Below are 22130 nucleotides of genomic sequence, written 5' to 3' on the forward strand. Positions count from 1 at the left end.
GAAAGTTAGTAAAGTTGCCAGTAGTAAGAAATCGCACTGAATGAACAGCAGGAGGCGCTCACATTCGTCGCAGCATTCTTAGGAATTTGACCCTTAGGGGATAAAACACAGTTGTTTCCTTCCGATACAGGACTGCCCATATTTTCCCTAAAATAGTTGCACTACGGGCGATATATTATGAAACCGGTAAGCGCACGAAGACGGGAACAAGAAGAGAGTGCTCTGTGTGACGTCTTCTTGTTGCCGTCTTCGTGCGCTTACCGGTTTCATAATGTCACTGCACGAACTAGTTCGGACCTAGCCCCTGATTCGGCGATATATGTTATGTCCACTTTCTTGCAGAAATTAGCTAGGCCGAATGTCGAGCAGTATTGCAGATGTCCGCGGATGACACCCTGGAATGGCCATTGCAGCAGGCACATGAGTTCTAACCCACGAGCGCTAAAGACAAAGCTCTGTATTAAGTGCGTCATTTTTCTTTTATTTCAACTCAAACAATACACTTCTCCCACGTTATAGAAAAGGATTTTTTTGCGTTCTTTAAATGATACTCGCCGATAATCTTTTTTTTTTTCATCTCGCAATCGTAATACAGCTAACTTTTCCCGTCTTCATGACCCCAGGTAGGAGGGAAAAAGTATAAGGGAACGCAATCCAAAGGTCATTTGTTGGGATAAATGTGGTGTGTTCAGCGTGGCAAGAAGCGGAGCCTGATGCTGGCCACCTTGCTGGGAAAGACATCTGCGCCGCTAATGTCTCGCTGGATGCCTTCCTCGTGCAGGATGTGGTACTTCTGCAGTAGTGACGTCAAGTACAGGAACACCACCGCCTGCGCCAAGGGTTCGCCGGGACACATGCGTTTTCCTGCTCGAGAAAGAGAGAAAGGCAACGCTGTCATTGGCTGACAGATGCACGAGCGTGAGGGAATTTCCTTTCTGTCTGGCCTTGCACGTCACCCGAGGGTTGACATTGTTATGCAAATATAAATTATTATTATTTATTATTATGGTCCCGAATCTATCGCTATGCCGACTTATTCGTTGCAACATTGAGCTGAGCGTGCCTTACTTCTTCTGTGATATGCTAGCTAGAGTTGTGGACAGATGCTGCATTCATATACACGTTGTGCCGTCATTGCAGTGCACTGATGATACATTTGGCCCGACCGACGCAGCAGAAGCCTTTCGGTTTTCGGTGTGTGCCTTTGCACTCCAAGAACATTGTGATGCTAGGGCTGCTTAGTAACTGCGAAATGTATGATGCTATCAGTAAGGAGGCCATCGAATGCTTCAATAAACAATGCTTCAGAGGAAAGCATTGCCAGAATCCCTCAATGCGTTGACGGACTCTGATATTGCTCAGCTTGTTGGCCATCTTGTGTAGGTCGCGAGGGTCTCGTTCTGGCAGACTTGATGCCTTCAGGTAGTATGCGAGGGATTATTGGTGAGCTGCCAGCTCGTAATAAGTTCACGTGCTATGTGACGCCAACAGGCAGAAAAAAAAAGAGTGTTCCACAGTCGCCGTCATGGCTACTGGCGGCGCTGACTGACAACCCCACGTTTAAATGTACATATATACCCCATAAAGTGGACGGAGGGATGGCCGCCGCGGTAGCTCAGTTGGTAGAGCATCGGACGCGTTATTCGAAGGTCGCAGGTTCGGTCCCTGTCCCGCGGCAAGTTATCTTTTCGTGCACTTTTCTTTCTTCACATTTACCTTACATTTACTACTAATAACATCCCCTATACTTTCCTTGACATTATTGTCTGTTAGTGCTCATATAACCGAGTTGTTACACTAATAGACACTGCATTTCGCAAACCGCTCCCGAACGTCTGGGAAGCTTTCAGATTATTTAAGAATCTTCTGATAGGCTTGAGTGCACAAACGGAAACAGTTGAGTTTGTTCTCAATCTAGCGCCGCCACCAGCTATAAGACTCGAATGTTCGATGCCACAGGTACAAATGCCGGCACGCCTAGCCACAGATCAGTTTACCGACGGCCGACGCTCTGTTCGCCGCTATCAGCGTACAGTATGTATTGCTTTCCGTTTCCCTGCCACAAGGTCGGCCAAATAAGGAGTTTAATCTTGAATCTGACTGCTGCCTTCATCTGCACTCTGACTGCTGCCTTCATCGGTGTCACGACCCCGTGACATCTGGTGGAGGTGCTGCTGCTTCCATGATCCGGACGCCCCACCCCCGAAGCACTGACCCAAGCCCAAGCCGCGACGAGGACGACGTCAAAGAAAACCCAGATCACCGAACAAGCCTTAGGTAGAAGGGACTGCAGCCAGAGTATGATCTTCTTCCCGAAAAAAACCAGGCAGCCCATATCCCAACATCGACCGCAATGACGATGACCAACCCCGTGCAGTCTGCACCGATCCTCCTTCGCCAGCCCAAGGAGCCGCCATCCTTCCGCGGATCGTCATTCGAAGACCCAGAAAGCTGGCTCGAAGCCTACTACCGAGTCACCGTTTTCAATGCCTGGACCGGTGAAGACAAGCTGCGACATGTGTACCCTGCCTTGGAAGACGCCGCTCGTACCTGGGTCGAGAACGAAGAGCGAACCCTCACAACGTAGAACATTTTTCGCAGCAGATTCTTCGCCACATTCACAAGCGTCGTCCGCCAAGACAGGGCTGAGGCTCTGCTCGAGACCTGCACGTGGATGCTGAACGAAAACGGGTCACTCTTCATGGAAGAGATGACAAGGCTGTTTTGTCATGCTGGCCCTGTCATGCCGAAAGACAAGAAAGTTCGCTTTCTTACGCGAGGAGTAAAGCATTAGCTCTTCGCCGGGCTCATGCGGAATCCACTCAAGACCATACCGGGCGGATGCAGAATCCACACAAGACCGTTCAGGAATTCCTGTCAGAGGCAACGAAGATCGAGAAGACGCTGGAAATGCGCACCGGACAGTACAGTCGCCACTCAATTCAAGACAGCGCGGCTGTTCATGCCCTCGATTCCAACGAGTTGCGCGAAAAAGGTCCGAGCCATCATGCGCGAGGAGCTGCGACAGCTCGCACCTTCTCCGCAGCCGCAAGTGGCGTCGATTGCGGACGTTGTACGAGAGGAAATTCAACAGTCACTGAGTGTTCCTCAGCCAGCACCACTGCAGCTACAAGCCCTGGCCTACGCTGCTGCTGCCCGCCGTCATCGCCCATCCGCGGCCACACCAAGACGCCACCCCGCCGCAGTTTCGCCGCCAACGTCGTACCGCCCACCTGTCAGCTAGCGCTACGCTCCGAGGAAAACCGACATTTGGAGGGCCCCTGACAACCGGGCCGCGCTGCTACCACTGCGGGGAGCCCGCCTACACGCACCGCCGCTGCCACTACCGACAGATGGGGCTTCGCGGTTTCGCCGTGAACGCGCCGTGTCCACAGTAGGGTGAACGACCGAGCGACATCGCCAACCACCTGGCCGACACTGAATGGACACATCGACGTTCGTCGCGTTCACCGTCGCCAAGACGCTACCGGTCCCCTCAGCGACGCCCGCATTATAACGGTCCTTCCCGGGGCCTATCCGCGAGCCCTTATCCGGAAAACTAAGGGCAACGACCGATGGAGGTGCGGTTGCTGTACGACTACCGAAGTACCTCCGCCGCTGCTGATTACGCCACGACGAAATCTAAAGGACACGCCGCACGCCGAACGGAGCCCTGACTTCGACACTTCGCGGCCCGAAGAAGACCTGACGACGCAACGTTGAAGCAGCGGGAGAAACCGACGTGACCGTGACCCGACGCCGCGACCTAACCGCAACGCAAGGCGACGAACTAGCGACCTCGACGTTTTCATCGACGGTTACAACGTCACCGCTCTCCTTAATACCGGAGCTGACTATTCCGTCATCAGTGGGCCGTTCGCCGCGAACTTGAAGAAATTTAGGACCGCCTGGGAAGGGCCCGAAATACGGACCGCTAGAGGCCATCTAATAACGCCGTCTAGAGTCTGCACATCAAGTGTTACAATCGATAATCAGACTTATCCTGCGAGCTTCGTAATCCTCCAGCAATGCTCCAGGGATTTCATACTCGGCATGGATGTCCTAAACGATCACGGCGCAGTCATAGACTGCAGAACCAAGTCGATAACTTTATCGTCAGACAAAGCGACACAGCCGGATACGAAGCCATGTCACCGTGCCTTGAATACACTCGAGGATCAAGTCACCATTCCGCCTCGTTCCACCGTCATACCTTCCATCGGCACCGAAAAATCTGCACACTTTGAAGGCGTCGTCGAGAGCGATCAGTTTGCTACTGGCCCGTGACATCTGCGTCGCAAGAGGCATTTCTCGGTTGCATGAAGGAAAAGGATGCGTGATGCTAACGAAATTCAGCCAAGAATATAGACACCTGTGCAGGGGCACAACGATTGCATGCATCGAGGAAATCGTGGCCATCAACGGTGCTTTCGCTTTCTCAGATTCTGACGAAGCTACGACGAGTACCCCAATACCAGAACCATCCTTCGACGTCAAACTAAATATTCCCGCATGCCAAAATCAACAGTTCCGACGCATTCTGCAGCAATACAAGGACTGTTTGTCGTCGTCATCAAGGGTTCGACAAATACCCCTTTCTAAGCACCGTGTCATAACGGAAGAATATAGTCGACCACTCCGTCAGAGTCCCTACCGGGTTTTGACGCGAGCACGAGAAGCTATAAAGCGACAAGTCGACGAAATGTTGCAGGATGATATCATACAGCTATTCAAGAGTCCGCGGGCATCACCAGTAGCCCTGGTGACGAAGGATGGAACTTAGCGTCTCTGTCGGGATTACCATCGCTTGAACAAGATGACAAAAAAGGGCGTATATCCCCTCCCACGGACAGACGACGCCTTGGATCGACTTTGTAACGCAAGTACATTTCTTCGATGGACCTCCAGACGGGCTATTGGCAAAGTGAAGTCGACGAGAGAGACCGCGAGAAGACACCGAATGGCCTTTTTGAGTTCAAGGTCATGTCATTTGGTCTTTGCACGGCGCCTGCGACGTTCCAGCACGACATGACACAGATCTGGCTGGATTAAATTGGCAGACTTGCCTTGTCTACCAGGTTGACGTCGTCGCGTTCACTCTCAACTTTGACGAACACCTCCGACGCCTTGGAACAGTGCTTCAGGCAATCAGGTCCTCTGGCGTGACACGTAAACCGGAAAAATGCCGATTCGCCTACAAAGAGCTTCTCTTCCTAGGGCACGTAATCAGCAACTCTGGAGTCCGCCCTGCCCCGCAGAAGACAGCCGCCATCGCTACATTCCCGCCACCCGCCGATGATAAGGCTGTGCGTCGATTTCTTGGCCTCTGTGCCTATTACAGGTGATTTGTTAAAAACTTTGCACGCATCGCCGAGCCACTTACAAAAATGACCAAGACCGACGTCGAGTTTAGGTGGGAAACGGTGCAAGTCGAATCATTTCAGGAACTTGCACGACGCCTGCAAACGCCTCCAATACTTGCTCATTTCGACGAATACGCCTATAAGGAAATCCACACCGACGGAAGCAGCGTAGGAGTCGACGAGGTCCTTGTGCAGAGAACTGAAGAACTGCAAAGAGAGAGAGAGAGAGATAATAAAACGAGAGAAAGGCAGGGAGGTTAACCAGAATTGTAGCATCCGGTTTGCTACCCTACACTAAGGGGAGGGGGAAAGGGAAAGAAAGATGGAAAGCACAGCGGAGAGAAGAGCAGGCGCGCGATAAAAAAAAAGATATAAACAAAAGGAAGCTGTAGATCGGCAGTACTAAAGCCTATTCAATAGGCCACTGGCACGCAAAAAGTTCAGTAAGGCCTTAAACGATTTTCGCTGTGCAGACAGTTCAGGTCGGCATTCCAGCACTGACTGTTCCGACAGGGGTCTGTCGTCAAGGCGGGCCAACACAGCAGCTAGCGACAGTCTGTGCGAGCTGTAGCGAGGGCAGCGACAAAGAACGTGTTCTATCGTTTCTTCGCTGTCACACTGGCTGCAAGTAGCACTCTCTGCCATGCCGATTCGGAAGGCAAAAGATTTGGTGAAAGCAACACCAAGCCACAGTCGACAAAGCACCGTTGCCTCGAGTCGAGAGAGTCCGGACGGAGGCCGAAGTCGACGACACGGGTCCAGTCTATGCAGTCGTGTGTGCTGTAAACTTGGTGTGTTCCACAAGGATTTTATGTCTTCATTGGCAATCTCTCGAATTTTCATCGCAGCATCCGTTCTTGATAACGGGATGGATTCTTGTACGCCGTCTTCGTGTGCAGTTCGAGCAGCAGCGTCGGCATGTTCGTTGCCCAATATGCCGCAGTGACTTGGAAGCCACTGAAAGGTGATGTCATGCCCTTGAACGAAGATGTGATGGAGCAGCTCTCTAATTTCCAAGACGAGTTGCTCGTGAGGTCCACGGCGTAAGGCGTATATCAGGCACTGTAAAGCTGCAAAGAGTTATAAACTATGCTAGCCGGTCGCTATTCAAGGCGGAAGCCAACTATTCCACAACAGAAAAGGAGTACCTTGCCCTCATCTGGTCTACGTCAAAGTTTCGCCCCTAGCTCTAGGCAGGCCCCTCAAAGTTGCGAGCGACCACCACGCCTTGTGTTGGCTAGCTAACCTGAAAGACCCTTCAGGAAGCCTCGCACAATGGAGTCTCAGAGTTCAAGAACTCGACATTACCGTCGTTTACAAGCCAGGACATAAGCACTCTGACGCCGACTGCTTGTCCCCCGCACCAGTTGATCCGCCGCCATATGACGATCTCGACGAAGACCCATAAGCGCCGACGACTTCGCCGAACAACAGCGAAGCGACCAGGAACTGAGAAGCCTAGTAGAGTACTTGGAAGGCAAGACCACCGTTGTACCCAAGGTATTCAGACGAGGATTGGTGCACTTTTCAGGCAGAACGACGTCCTCGCAATGAAGAACTTCTCGCCAGCCCGAGCCAACTACCTTGTCGTTGTACCTTCTGCACTGCGACCAGAAATTCTGCAGGCCCTGAACGACGACCCGACAGCTGTTATACCTTGGATTTTCACGCACACTAACGAGAATACCAGAAAAAGTACTGCTAGCCTCGCCTCGCTGCCAACGTCACCCACTGCGTAAAGACTTGCCCAGACTGTCAGCGATGGAAGACACCGCCGACCAGGCCAGCCGGACTTCCAGCAATTCGGGATGGACTTACTGGGGCCGTTCCCGACGTCGAATTCCAGAAAAAAATGGATCGTCGTAGCTAGCGACTACCGCACCCGCCACACCAATTCAAGGGCCCTGCCCAAAGGCAGTGCCGCCGAGGTAGCCAAATTCTTCGCTGGAAACATCGTCCAGCGTCATGGCGCCCCAGAGGTGCTCATTACAGACAGAGGTACGGCATTTAGTGCGGACCTAACTCAGCTGATCTTTGATACAGCCAGACAAGCCACCGCCGGCCCACCGCCTACTACTCACAAACCAATGGCCTCCCCGAGCGTCAAAATAAGACCAGTGCCGACATGCTGTTCATGTACGTCGACGTCGAACACAAGACGTGGGATGCTATCCTTCCGTACGTGACCTTCGCATACAACACGACCATGGAAGAAACGACGCAGACGACGCCATACAAGTTGGTATACGGAAGGAGCCAGGCAATGACAGCCGACGCCATGCTACCCAGCGTCACCGACGAAGAAAACCTCGACGTGACTGTCTACCTTCAGCGCGCCGAACAAGTCCGACAATTCGCCCGTCTATGCATCAAGAATCAGCAGATGACCGACAGCCGCCGTTACAATGTTCGACGACATTTCGTGGAATACCAGCCCGGCGACCGTGTTTGGGTCTGGACGCGGATACTCCGACGTGGACTTAGTGAAAAACTTCTTCGGCGATACTTCGGGCCATACAAGGTGCTTCGACGTCTCAGTACTCTAGAATACGAGGTCATCCCCGTGAGAATGTCGTGCCATGCTCTTTCCCTCTAGGAAGAATAAAGCTTAACCTTTTCTTTTCCTTGAAAGCCTAAAGAAGGATTGCAATACTGATTGCTGCAGTAAATAATAATTTATGAGGTTTACTGGCCAAAACGACGATATGATTATGAGCAGAGTTGTACGTAACGCGTTACAAGCAATCGACTACTTGTAATGAATAACATTTTCTTGTAATTTTGTAATATTCTTACGTGACGGGACGAAGACTAGAGGCTGTAAACAAGTGTATTTACAGGACAGTTCTCGGGCAAGGCAGCGTCACACAACAGCCTCCAAATCGTCGTCGTCGTCTTCAGGATAATCGTCTTTTGATGGCTGTCTGCGGCATGACGCCCGGCGGTAAAAGCATCGTCCCCGAGCTTTTAAAGTTAGGGGTCAGATACACTGGAGTAGGCCTTGAGTCTACTGACGTGCACAATGTCACTTGACGCCGCGGCAGAGGGTGAAGGCGGACTGACCAGAGTAATCTCGTAGGTTACAGGTGTTACTTGGCGGATGACGCGGTAGGGTCCTGTGTATCTAGACAGGAGCTTCTCTGAAAGTGCCACATGACGGGAAGGCGACTAGAGCAGCACGAGCGCGCCAGGCGAGAACTGTGCGTTGCGGTGGCGGGCATCGTAGTAATGTCACTGTGTGTCTTGCGAGGCAGTCAGCCGAGTACGGGCACGTTGGCGCGCATGATCGGCAAGCGCTATGGCATCGCGTGCGTACTCAGTAGTTGGGGTGGCAGCCAAAGGAAGAACAGTATGAAGTGGCAGGGCGGGTTTCAGACCGTACAGTAGATAAAACGGCGAAAATCTGGCAGTGGCGTGTCGAGAAGACTTGTATGCGAACGTGACGTCAGGGAGAGCAATGTCCCAGTCATGATGGTCATTCGACACGTACACCGACAGCATATCCGTGAGGGTTCTGTTCAACCGCTCCGTGAGACCGTTCGTTTGCGGATGTTATGTGGTGGTCAGTTTGTGCTGAGTGGCGGAGGAACGCAGAATGTCGGGGATAACTCTAGGTAGAAAGTTACGGCCATGGTCAGTGAGTAGCTGTCGTGGAGCACCATGGAGCAAGATGGTGTCATGTAAGAGAAAGTCCGCGACGTCGGTGGCGCAGCTGGTGGGGAGAGCCCGTGTTATGGCATATCGGGTGGCGTAATCAGTCGCCACGGCTACCCATTTGTTGCCGGTGGATGACGTAGGAAAGGGGCCAAGAAGATGAAGTCCAACACGGAAGAACGGCTCTACGGGAACGTCAACTGGTTGAAGATGATCAGCAGGGAACATCTGGGGCATTTCGCGACGTTGACAGGAATCACAGGCAGAAACGTAGCGTCGAACTGAACGGAGGAGACCGGGCCAATAAAAGCGATGGCGGATGCAGTCGTACGTGCGGATACACCTAGGTGTCCTGTAGTTGAAGCGTCATGAAGTTCAAAAAGGACAGTTCGGCGTAATTGTATCGGTACAACTAGAAGAAGTTCCGGCCCGTCTGGATGGAAGTTACAACGGTAGACGACACCATGCTGGAGGACGAAGTGGTGCACTGGAGCGTCTATGGGCGATGTCTGCAGACGGTGGATGAGTTGTCGCAGCGAAAGGTCGCGTTGCTGCTCGTCTGCGATGTTCTCAAAAGGAGACAGAGAAAAGATGCCACTGGGTGCGTCGTGGTCGGTGTCATCGGCCTCGTCTATCGGATAACGGGACAAGCAAACGGCGTCCATGTGCAGGCGACCAGACTTATAGATTACAGTATAAGAATATTCTTGAAGGCGTAACGCCCAGCGACCAAGTCGTCCTGTAGGGCCCTTCAGTGAGGACAACCAGCAGAGCGCGTGGTGGTCCATTACGACTGAAAAGTGTTGGCCGTATAAGTATGGGCGGAATTTCGCAACCGCCCAAACTAGGGCCAGGCACTCACGCTCCGTGTTAGAGTAGTTGCGCTCCGAAGTTGTGAGGAACCTGCTGGCGTAGGCGATGACGCGATCAGTACTGTGCTCTCGTTGTGCCAGTACTGCGCCTATGCCGTGCCCACTGGCCTCGGTACGAACTTAAGTCGGCGCAGAAGGATCAAAGTGGGCCAGAACGGGCGGCGTTGTAAGCAGCCGGATCAAATGAGCGAACGCGGAAGCTTCGGCGTCGCCCCATATAAATGGCACCTCTTTTTTTCAAAACGTCAGTAAGTTGTCGTGCTATGTCCGCGAAATTTTTCACAAAGCGGCGGAAGTACGAGCATAAACCAATGAAGCTGCGAAGCTGAATCTTTAACACACTTAGGAATCGGGAAAGTCGTAACAGCGCGGATTTTGCCTGGGTTTGGCTGTACTCCATTGGCATCAACGAGGTGGCCAAGCACTGTAATCTGGCGACGACCAAAGTGGCCCTTCAATGCGTTAAGTTGCAAACCGGCTCGGCGAAAACTTGCACGATTGCAGATAGGCGTTCTAGATCGCTCCTGAAAGTGAGGGAGAACACTATAACGCCGTCCAAGTAGCACATACGTGTGGACCACTTCAATCCTTGAAGGAGGGAGTCCATCATCCGTTCAAATGTGGCCGGTGCGTTACATAGACCGAATGGCATCACCTTGAATTGATAAAGACCACCAGGTGTGATAAATGCGGTTTGCTCGCGGTCCATATTATCCACAGCGATCTGTCAATAGCCAGAGCGTAGGTCAATAGACGGAAAGTAGGGAGCACCATGTAGGCAGTCAAGGGCGTCGTCAATACGAGGTAAGGGGTAAACGTACTTTTTTGTTACTTTGTTAAGGTGCCGGTAGTCCACGGAGAATCGCCCCGAGCCGTCTTTCTTTTTCACTAACAGAACGGGCGACGCCCATGGGCTACATGATGGTTCGATGATGTTTTAAATGCAAAGCATTTCTTAGCGAACCTCAGGCACTTTGGGCGTTTCTATCTATCTATCTATCTATCTATCTATCTATCTATCTATCTATCTATCTATCTAGCCGCCTACGTCTGGGCGCCCTCCCGGTCGTCTCCATAGGTTGTAATATACCAAAATTTGCATAGCATATGATGACTGTATGACGAACACGATTCACTGGTGATGACATGAATAACGCAAAGTACCTGTCGTGTACGTCATGAAACCCTTTCCACAGTCACGTCTGGCACATACCCGCATACCAGTGTTCATGTTATGCGGGTGTGTGCCACAGGTGATAACAGAGCCTCAATGAATACAGTAACCCTGAACATACACATTGACACGGAAGGAAAGTGATAATAATAGTAATTGTCAGGGTTTTACGTCCCAAAACCCCGATATGATTATGGGAGACACCATAGTGAAGGACTCCAGAAATTTGAACCATCTGGTATTCTTAACCTGCACAGACACCGCACAGTACATGGGTCTCTAGCATTTCGCCTCCATCTAAACGCGACCGCCACGGCAGGGATCGAACCCGCGACCTTCGGGTTAGCAGCCGAGCACCGTAACCACTACACCACAGCGGTCAACGCAAGGAAAGTTTGGGAGCTGAAAACAGAGTACCCCTGTAAGACGCGGGGTTCCATCCATTCGTCCACGTGGTCTGCAGCGTCGACCACGTGGATTACGCAAAAACCGGGGCCAATGGTTCTTACAATAACTCTGCCGAGAGCACCATGTCCCACATGATTACCGGTGACTTCAGCATTGATTTATGAAAACCCAACAACGCCTGGTTCTTAGACGGCATGAAAGACGGCTTGGATGTGGACAGGGCATCACAAGACCTCGGCGCCACGTCCAGGACAGAAGGCATCATAGATAATGTCTTCGTAAAAGCCATCCGTGGTTTCAGCTCTACTATACCTCGAACTTCATTACACTAGAGCCGTTCGTAGCCGCGATCACCAACTGATCCGGTAACATGTCCTGTCTAGCTGCTGGTGCTCACTGATCACGGTGATGCTGACCTTATTCAAGAACTGCGATGAACCCCTTCCATATATGCACGTGAGTTCGTGAAACGTGCGTGCGTTCTCCGTCATAACATACAAGTATAAGCATAACAACTGTAACAAAACTCTAACATCTGCAACTGTGACTGTAACGTACGTGCAGTACGCCTGCACGTACCATTCGGCTGTGTATATATCTAAGGAAACTTTTCTGAATAAAGATTAGTTGCGAGTAACACCTGTACTGTGCATCTGTGTTCCTTCATTGTCCTATTCGAATTCGCGCTATTCACTATTGAAGAATATAAGCACTTCATATCAGCTTACTGCGTTTGGTGTTGCTAACACCTATGTTGCTGTTGGCATCGTTAAGCGACTGTAAACAGCTGGTTGTATAATACATGTGCGACTCTTCAAAGTATGTGTGTGCGTGTACCATTTGCACATTTCTCTAGCGTCATTCCGTAACGTTTCGCTCAATGTGAAAAATTACGCCACAGTCACCATCCCTCGCATGCTTCGCATAACATCGATTCCCACGGTACGTGGGATCTGCCGAATTTTTTGGTGAGCATCTTCTTCACTTCTGCTTGAATCACTTGACGCTCTGCGTGTGACACTCGATACGGACGCCTATGAACAGGAGCGGCATCGCCAGTATTTATGCGATATTTCAAGGTCGTAGTTTGTGCCAAAAAGAGAACGCGGTAGAGGTCGTCAGCATTCTTTGGCGGTAGATCTGGTGCAATCATTCTCTTCAGGTCGTCCAGAACAGATGCAGTGGACTGCGAGGGGTCGGTGTGCTCGGTAGTACCATCCTCCAACGTAACTGATACTATCGAGGGATCGTCGAAGGCGCTGATATGTGCCAAGGATATCTCTCGTGGCAGCACTTGCGTTGTCAAGCCAAAGTTGACCACTGGCAAACATGTGCGATTGGATGTAATAGATAATACAGAACGAGGCACTGTAACACCTTCGTAGAGAAGAACATCCTTGACAGGAGTCGCAAGGTACTCGCCGTCGGACACTGGCGAGGATGGTACCAAGTCAACGTAGGTCAGAACTGTGGGTGGTAAGCGAATGAAGTCTGCGGCGGTTAGGCGAATGGGAGGCGGCGCAGAGTGATCTGGAAGAGGCGGAGAGTACCGGTAGGGCAGTCTATGAGGGCCGAATGAGCTGAAAGGAAGTCCAAGCCTAGAATGACGTCGTGGGGGCAGTGGGCGAGTACGGTGAAAACAACGATGGTAGAGCGATCGGCGATGTCGACTCGAGCTGTACACATGCCAATTGCACAAGCTTTTCCGCCGTCGGCGACACGGACAACTGGCTTTGCATCTGGTGTTAGAACTTTCTTCAGGCGAGTCCGAAGATTAGCGCTCATCACAGATAAATGGGCTCCCGTGTCGATTAGAGCACGAACAGGAACACCGTCGATGTGTACTTCAATGAGGTTCATATTGGTCGAAAGGGTCAGTAGGGGATTTGGCAGCGTAGGGAGCAATGCAGCGGCACCTCCGGGCGCTGCGCCATCTAGTTTTCCGGTTGGGAGCGTGCGTTGAAGCTTGGCGAATTGAAGCGACGGGGCTGGGGTGAGTGGGACTGCCGGCGTAGGGCCGAAGGTGAGCGTGAGTACGGGCGGCCAGGAGCAATAGATTCAGTGGCAGCGTGATCTGTACGTGCTGTAGAGGGACGGTACGAGCCATTGGCGCGGTGGTAGCCAGTGTACATGTACTGTGCAGGAGAGTTCCAGCGATTGCGACAATGCCGAGAGATGTGTCCAATCCGGTGGCAGATGAAACAGATGGGCCTGTCGTCAGCACTGCGCCATTCAGCGTTGCGGAGACGTGGTTGGAACTGAGGCGGCGAAGGGGGTGCAGTCGGAGGATAGGGCCGAGAGTCCACATGATTTACCGAGCAAGACAGAGTGCAGTCCCATGCTGGAAATCTCCAGACGGACAACTGCCTGAATCACCGAAACCGGAACTGCAGGGGGAGAGCAGGTGCTGGGCACTCAGGTAGCCGGATAAGCAGCTTCAATTTGTCGTCGCACAATTCGGGTAACGTTGGCACCATTTCTTGTAGAACGGTGAACATCGGCATAGGACAACGTCGGCGCAGTGTTAGGCAAACGAGCAAACTGCTGAATAACGCGCTTGCTTTTAGCGAGTTCCAGGCACCGGCATTCTTTGATGACCGCATCAACAATGCACACGTTATTGAAGACGAGCAGGTTGAACGCATCATCAGCGATAACCTTGACAATGTGAGCAACCTTGTCCTGTTCTGTCATGTGCGAGTCAAGTGCACGGCAGAGAGCCAGGACGTCTTGGATGTACATCACGTACGGCTCTGTTGACGTCTGCGCGCGGGTCGAAAGCGCCTTTTTCGCAGCGAGCTGGTCACCATCAGGGTTGCCGAACAACTCTCGTATCTTCTCTCTGAATATATCCCCACTTGTCAGCTCAGTATCATGCGTCTCATACCACACTCGCGAGGTGCCGTCGAGGTAGAATAGCACATTGGAAAGCATGAGAGTAGGGTCCCACCGGTTACCTGTGCTGACGCGTTCGTAAAGGCTGAGCCACTTGTCGACGTCTTGCCCATTGGCACCAGAGAAATCACCAGGGTCGTGACGAGCGGTGACGTTGATGTACGTCACGTTGGCGGCAGGTGTTGGATCCGGAGTGGTCGGCGCATTTCCCAAGCCATGTTGGAAGGCTCAAGGTGGCGTCCACTGCGAAGCTTCGTGACGAAGGGAAGTACCCAGCACGTCCACGAAAATGTTACGTGAGGAGAAGACGACTAGAGGCTGTAAACAAGTATATTTACAGGAGAGTGCTCGGGCAAGGGTAGAGTAGAGTAGATCCTATAACTGTGGCACACACCCACGCTGGGGGATTGGCCAAGAACCGGATAGTTTTTAAAATCTAATTGTTAAAGTAAAGCGGCACACAACAGTTCCCAAATCGTCGTCGTCGTCTTCAGCATAATCATCTTTTGATGGCTGTCCGCAGCAATATAATCGATTAATTTTCGAAATTGTAACGTTCCAGGTAATTCAAGTGCATTTTCTTGTAATTGATAACCGGTAATCAATTATTTTCTTTTTTTTTGCACAGTCAAGCTGTAACCAGTCTTTTACGGCCGTTGTCGTCCCGAAACATATGCGGCCACTCTGCAGGGACCCTTCGTCCTGTCACACAGGCAGTCCCTACAGAACCTATTTTTTCACCTTTTCCTTGGGCTTACCTGCAACGCCTTGCCCGAGCGCCAGCAAATGCGAAGCGAGACGCTTCATAGAGGACATGGACACTAGCACCGAGGAACTCCGCAACTACGAGCTGCAGCGTAAGGTGACCTCTTAACGTTGAAATGTGGAAGAATCAGTGACGGCAACTTTGAAAAACAACTCCTGTTGAAAGTTAACAACGTGTACCGCTGTATCACAGAAAGCACAGTAAGCCTCCTTGCCTTCACGAATGCCTTCAGCTTTCTCTTTACCATTGCCGCAGTAGTTCGTTGTAGTTTAGTAAACTTGTGTTGTTGCGTTACGGCAATAAAATGAAAGTAACACAGAAGTTATCGATTACATTTCTGTAATTCGTCAGTTACATTTCTGGGGCTGTAATTGACCACTGTAATCAATTACATTTTAATGGAAGTAATTGTAACTGGTTAATTATTTTCTGTGAGGTATACAAATCTGATTATGAGCCTCGCCATAGTGTAGGGCGCCAGATAATTTCGACCACACGAGAAACTCGACTTGCTGCGCAACCAGCAGAAAAGAAGGAGTGAGACAGGAAAGAGCGCTCTTTCCTGTCTCAATCCTTCTTTCCCGCTGGTTTCGCAGCAAGTCGAGTTTATAAATATGAACCAACTAGTCTGCAAAGAAGTATTGCTGCACACGCGAAACTTGCACTGCCAGAGGACAGCACACGAGCCTGCCTCTAGCATGTCGCCTCCACCGAAATTCGGCCCGCCGGCCCGGCCGGCATCGAACCCGCGACTTTCGGGTCTGCAGTCCAGCACCGTAACCACTGCGCCACCACGGGGGCAAAGCAAGAGCGAGGGTTCGCTTGACTGGCACGTTGTTCTGATGACGGAGCGTCTCGAGTCGTAAAAAGTCGGTTCCTTTCGGTTTCAACGCGTGCCTATTTTGTTCATATTCAGTTGAGTTTCTTTGAATGCTATTTTTAACACGAAAGTGTTAAATGGCGGGGTCCAGCAAGGCTTCACTGACATCATTTCCGTCCCGGATGTGACGTCGATAAAATACATATGAACAGAAGATAAAGAAAAAAAGTTCCATTGATTTGAATGACCACTACCCCTCGGTCAGCGACGTTTGGTGCCGAGCGCTCTATCCCTTGCGCAACACTCATGCACGATCATTCACAGAAGCGCCTTATATTCTTTACCCCTTCTCCATTTCACAGTGACATTGGTTGGCGGGAGGCAGTGTCACCGTCTGGGATAGGAGAAGTGAAGTAATGCATCCTGACACTAATAGGCGCCGATAGGGCGCGCTTCGGTAGTTTCAGCCTTCGATGAAGCGAGAGACATCCCAGGGGGAAGCGCAACGCCTTGCCGCGTTCATGACTCAAGCTATGAACTCTGCATAATTTAAACTTTTTTAGCGCGCACAAAAGACAAGGACAAGCAAGAGACACTCTTGCTTGTCCTTGTCTTTTGTGCGCGCTAAAAAAGTTTAAATTATGGATCCATACCAACTTGCCCAGTTATCTGTCTTACTGCAATACGAACTCTGCCTCTCGCGTTCCTGAAGCATTGTGGGGTATATGCATCAGCACAGGCGTAAATCAGCTTATTACTGGGGAGCGCACACCTTGGCGTTTCTTTCGTCAAACGACGACGCTTGAGGGTGCGTGCATATCGAGTACCAGCGTTGATTATGCGCTTGTTGATGGCATATTTCCGCGGGATTCATAATATGTTGTGCACAGGTGTATGCTAACTACTTCGGCTACTACAGGAGCTAAATGATGATCATGGACGTTAGTCTTCGGAATAAAGATGTGCCACCAGGCGTGAACGTTGGTGCATCGCCGTCAAACGGTGCTATAGCTGCCAATCACAAACAGACATTGTGCAAGCTCTTATATATCAATGTAGAATAAAAAAACTCAACTACTTCTGTGAAGATGTAATTCACTTTAATGTTGTACCGATTTCTATGTCGGATGGATCAACCATGTTTTTTTACGATGGCTTTGGAAGTTGATTCTTGCAGCTCATACCTTGTAGTTTGTGTATGTGATCGAGTTAATTGCATTTACGCTGTTTTTTTCTTATTGCACGAGAAATGCGCCGCTTTTTTTGTTACCATGACCTTTATGTTTCATACTAGTCTTACTTTTACAGACTATTCTTAACATTTATTTGCCATTTAGTTTTAGTTGTAACACTGTTTTGTAACACTGTTATTGTAAACATTTTTGGCTCTCCTAGATTGGTTTTCTTTTTGTCATTTGTTCTATGATGCCCCCCTTACTCAATACTATCTACAAGAAAAAGCGCACCGTATTTCGCAACACTTTCCAGGTGCATACGGTAAAGTTAAAGCCCTATAAATGATTATAGATAAAGAACACGTGTTTAATGTCATATTGAATGCGAAACATGCGATGTACGCCAGAAAGTGTTAGAGAAAGTTCACGTAACTTGTTTATCGCTTGATTGACGGCATGACTATGCGTTTCACATGTCATGCGCCGCAAATGCACTCGCTCCTTTTACTGCACCGTATGAAGTAGCGTACCGAATATTTTGGAACCATAGGTTGAAACGTTGGAATGGTACAAGTTTGATATTTATAGCAGCACTTTGTCATTAGAAAAGACACTTATTTATGCAGTGTACATTTCTTTATGATCATTTTCTACGAATTCAGCAGAACGAGCGCAAATGACAGCGCTGCAATCCTGGGTCTTATTTCTTTATTTATTTTGATCTTGCGGGTACCACTGGTATCCCGTACTAAAAAAAATATATGAAAGCGAACATCATATGAAAACCTAAATTCCGGAAAAACGAAACAGTTGCGTGTAGGCTAGATGATCAAAATGATTCTGAAGTTGCGCTCTATAATGCTAAGTTTACACATAGGAAGCAATCTGATGTGTGCAATCGTTTTTCTTCATGTGTCAGCTGCTAGGATATTCAGCGTAATTTTGTACGCGAAGCACTAAACATAATAATCTTACGCAAACTCCCCACTTACAAATGTAAGCATAAACTGAAAAACACAAACAACAACTTTCGGAACCTACGCAAGTTGTTCTTTACGTATGAATCGTTGTGAAAAGTTAATAAATATGCCGTTCCATTATTCTGTTAAAGCAGCTTACGGGACGTCTCTAAAGCAATATGCATGGTGGAGTTTATGAAAGCGTAAGCATAAAATTTGTTGAACGTGAAAAAATAAACCACTTAGGAGCTTTTGACAATGTCCTTTTTTTTTCATTTTGTAAAAGCTTCGTGATGTGTCAGAGGTCCCACTGTCAGAGGTGTTTACACCAAGCTGCTCGTGAGCATTGTCGAGCGTGTCAGAGTTGGTAAGACAAAAGGTATTTCCTGCGCCCTCAGATACATGCATGAGATGTATTGACCATGTTACATGCAACACGGATGTACATTGGCAACCTGCATTGCAACACTCGTATTTGTTTTTGCGCAATCTCAACTAACTAGACTGAACTTACGTAGCGGAGGATTACGAGGCGAAGGAACAATCAATCTTCTGATCTGCCTGGGTTTGGTGACATGAGTGACCTGATGGGAGTCTTGTCAAAAAGCTGTCAGCGTGGGCGCATGCCGCTAGTCTATATTTCTATGTCATGCTTACCGACGCCGAAGGGGAACATGTTGGTTGGCCGCGTTACGGTCGCTGATCCATCCGGATTCAAAAATCTTGTGGGGTCAAAAGTCTGCGGGTGCTCCCAGCGATCGGGGTTCATGTGAGCCGCCCACATGTTGGCCAGGATCACGGTACCCTTAGGAACGAAGTGGTCACCGATGCATGTGTCCTCTGCTGCCCTGCAAAAGTGTGCTCAGTCGGCACTTCTCGTAAACTTTAACATGCAGCATAAGCAGTCAGCGGGAGACGACGGTACAGATGAATTTGTGGTGTGGGTGGAATCAGTGATGTTCTACTGCTTAGTACTAATTGTGCTGCTACTGCCGGCTGGCACTCAGTGTTTGATGAAAAGAGTAGATGCGTGCATGCAGTATTCTTCTTGCGAATTGAGTGAAACTGATTTGAGAAATTATTTGAGATAGTTTCCCAATTAAGAACCTCTTCTTTCTCCATGGTTATAGAACAATGCTTACAAGCTAGTGTAACTTTTGTAACTTCGTCATATTATACTACTCATTATAAAGCGTTGCCATGTCAAAGTACAACTGGAGAACTTCGCAGCTACTGCTCGAGCAGCTACTGCGAACTAAGAGCAGCACCTCCCGTAGATAGCTTGAGAGCTTAAGTACCGTTGTACTTTAAACTATTGCACTTATTCAGAAATGCGGTTCGCTGTGCACATCGTAACTGAAAAAAAGTAGCGCTAAGCGTTGACAGCTGGGCTAGTTGGTTCAGGCGAATACTGTGACACAATATACCGGCGAACAGAGGCATGCACAGGATAGAAAGAGGCACACAACGCCAGATATCAACTCTCCAAGTCTTCATTCTTCAAGACTTCCAGTTCAAGTCTGCCGTTGTGCGTCTCTTTCTAACCTGTTCATGACTTGGTTCGCAGTATAAAGTTCCCAGTATAAAGTAGCACACAGGATGGCGTAGGAAAAAGAAAACTCACATCCCAAAGCACTCACTATTAACATTGTAGGTTTATTAACAAAGAAACAGAAATAAGAGATCAGTAAAACATACACGTGACTGCGAGACGCATCGTCAAAAGATAAAAGCAATTTAATACGATACATTTGCGGAGCTCATAGCGCGTGCTTCATAAACCCTCTCTCAAGACGCAGAGCTAACATTTGGTTAGAACTAATGATGGCCTGCTCACCATATCTTTTGGTTTTGCTTTGGCCATATATTTATTATTGCTGTTTTAATAAGAAACGCTACAAATTATAGTCCCTCTGCGCTCTTTCGTAACTTGCCGCACTATGTTTACGCACGTCAGGAGCGTACAGAAGTAATGCAGAAGTGAGCATACACCCTGGGGAGGCCAAGAGGTGTGGCCACCTTCCAGCGGTACATCTCCCAGATGGTAGCCATGGTGAGCGGCATGCGGTGGCGGTCCTCCCACCTAGGTGAACGCTCTCGTCCGACGACAAAGTCCAGCTCCTGCTGCAACTGCGCCTGTAACACTCGCGGCTCGATGGCCAGCTGCAGCAGGTGCCACTGAAGAGTCGCCGTCGTAGTCAACGTGCCAGCCACCACCAGGTCAGAGACGTTGCCAACTAGGTGGTCCACTGCAAGCAACAACGCCCACTGACAATTCCCTCGCTCATTGCTATTCGACGCCTTGAGCGAGAAGGCAATCAGAGCGGACCGAAACCCTACGACAAAGCAGAAAACGAATGCTAAAAGTTGGGCTCTTTGCTTTGACTTCAACGCATTTCACCAGGCAGGGACGAAGATGCACACAGGAAGTCCAGCGAGCGTCCGGTGTGGTTGTTTTTTCGTCGCTGTCTTGTTTTCGGTGGTCAAATGTTTTCAGACAATGAAGTCAGGCAGAGAATCGGGCCAGGTAATTATTATGACTGATTAAAGCATTACCACGTGAGCTACTGCATGTATTTTCATGTGACCAGCTTGTTACGCGTTTAAAGGGTAACTCCGGCGACCTTTTAATTTTTCCAATTTCAATAAAATTTTCAACATGTGTTCTCTTCACTACCCTGACGATATGCTCCGAATTATACAACCGTAAGTCATTTAGTTTTTTAGAAAGCGAATTCACACATTAGTAGGCAAATCCGGAATCGCGCCTTCAAATGCGGGCCACCCTGTGTACGTGACGCATCGCTTCTACCCCTTCCTACCCCGCCTCGCGCAGCAGACGGACGCAGCACGTGCTTTCTTCTTCGTTTTGCCGCGGCTCGATGCCATCGATGCGGGGCACGTCAGGTGCTTCCCGCGCCGGCGGGTCAAAATCAAAAGGCGATGCTTCCGCGCTCAGATAGCTGCACTGATCGTTTGGACGAGCTGGCACAGCTTGATTCCACGTCGGAAAACCTCGCCAGCTTGCTTTTCGCGTGACAGAAGAAGCACATGTGCAATGGCGGCGTGTAGTGTATTTCGTGACTCATCGTCTACCCAGTACAAAGCAGCTCCCTATTCCGGTTTCGGTTGACACATTGTTTAATGCTTATTTAAAATTATTGACAAGTTTCTCGGCAAAATGAACCACCCTAGCTCTTAGAGGACTGTTAATATTATTTGAAAACGGCATTATCTCAATATGGTCGAAAATGCACCGGAGTTCCCCTTTAACCACCGCTTGGAGCAGTCCACGGCAGATTGCCTGGGAACCTTCCCAATTTTGTCATGCTTTTCCGATAAGGTTGCGCGCACAACGCTGATACTCGACTTCATCGTGGAACTAACGCGGCCACCAGCGATAACGCCCAAATCTTCGATACTGCGTGTATAAAAGCCGAGTAGCGCAAACGACCAAATCATTCGACGATCGATGACCGTACTCGCCGCTGTCGTTGTCTTGTGAGAGTAAAGATACGGGCACGCTAGCGGCAAGAAAGCACAGCGTCATGCCGCGCGCGTCAGGAGTAGCAGAAATCACGACTTGCGCGGTGTGTCGCGTGAAATCCTGCGGAAAACCACGCGAGCCACGAAGGGGATGACGAGGGTGAATTCCCGGTTACACGCCGAGCAAGCCACCACCGCTACGTAGAGAACTCGGTGTTAAGATACGTAATGATTAGCGGCAAAACGCGCGCGGCGACCCATGCTGGCCTACGGACGCTTAGGTGACCTGCTGTGAACACGTGCTGCTGATTCATCAATATCCACAGCAGCGCGCAATACAGTGGTTATCTACCTGGCAAGCATATAAAGGCGTCTTCAGCACCGTCCCGGACCATTTGGCAGTAGCTGTTGCGGCTGGCGTGCATCACCTAAGAGTGTGCTTGTACTTACAGGAACAGTAGTTACGCGGCTCAGGATTGTTCAGATCACCTACTGCTGGCCTACAAATGCTTAGGTGACGTGCTGTGAACACATGCTGTTGATTAATCAATATCCACG

The 22130-nt window shown here is 49.9% G+C and overlaps 1 protein-coding gene across 1 annotated transcript; it reads right to left on the reverse strand.

The window, feature by feature from the left end:
• Window positions 1–658: 658 nt before the first annotated feature.
• LOC119389309 (cytochrome P450 2U1-like) lies at window positions 659–21997 on the reverse strand. The gene is made up of 4 exons (XM_037656898.2): window positions 21925–21997; window positions 20077–20335; window positions 18744–18934; window positions 659–864 (listed from the first exon to the last, which is right to left on the reverse strand). Exons 1-4 carry the CDS (start codon window positions 21995–21997, stop codon window positions 689–691), a joined length of 699 nt encoding a protein of 232 aa, XP_037512826.1. The 3' UTR covers window positions 659–688.
• Between the last annotated feature and the right edge of the window lie 133 nt (window positions 21998–22130).

Source organism: Rhipicephalus sanguineus, chromosome 1, assembly GCF_013339695.2.
Source record: "Rhipicephalus sanguineus isolate Rsan-2018 chromosome 1, BIME_Rsan_1.4, whole genome shotgun sequence".
Taxonomy (NCBI): Eukaryota; Metazoa; Arthropoda; class Arachnida; order Ixodida; family Ixodidae; genus Rhipicephalus; species Rhipicephalus sanguineus.

Bases quoted from the DNA above. Each gene is read 5' to 3' on its own strand.
- LOC119389309 (XM_037656898.2), bottom strand. From the start codon at position 21,997: ATGCACGCCAGCCGCAACAGCTACTGCCAAATGGTCCGGGACGGTGCT. The intron at 18,935-20,076 runs GTATGCTCACTT...ACACTTTTGCAG, and splicing joins CCTCTTGGCCTCCCCAGGGT to GGCAGCAGAGGACACATGCA. The intron at 865-18,743 runs GTAAGCATGACA...TTTCTCGAGCAG, and splicing joins CATGTTCCCCTTCGGCGTCG to GAAAACGCATGTGTCCCGGC.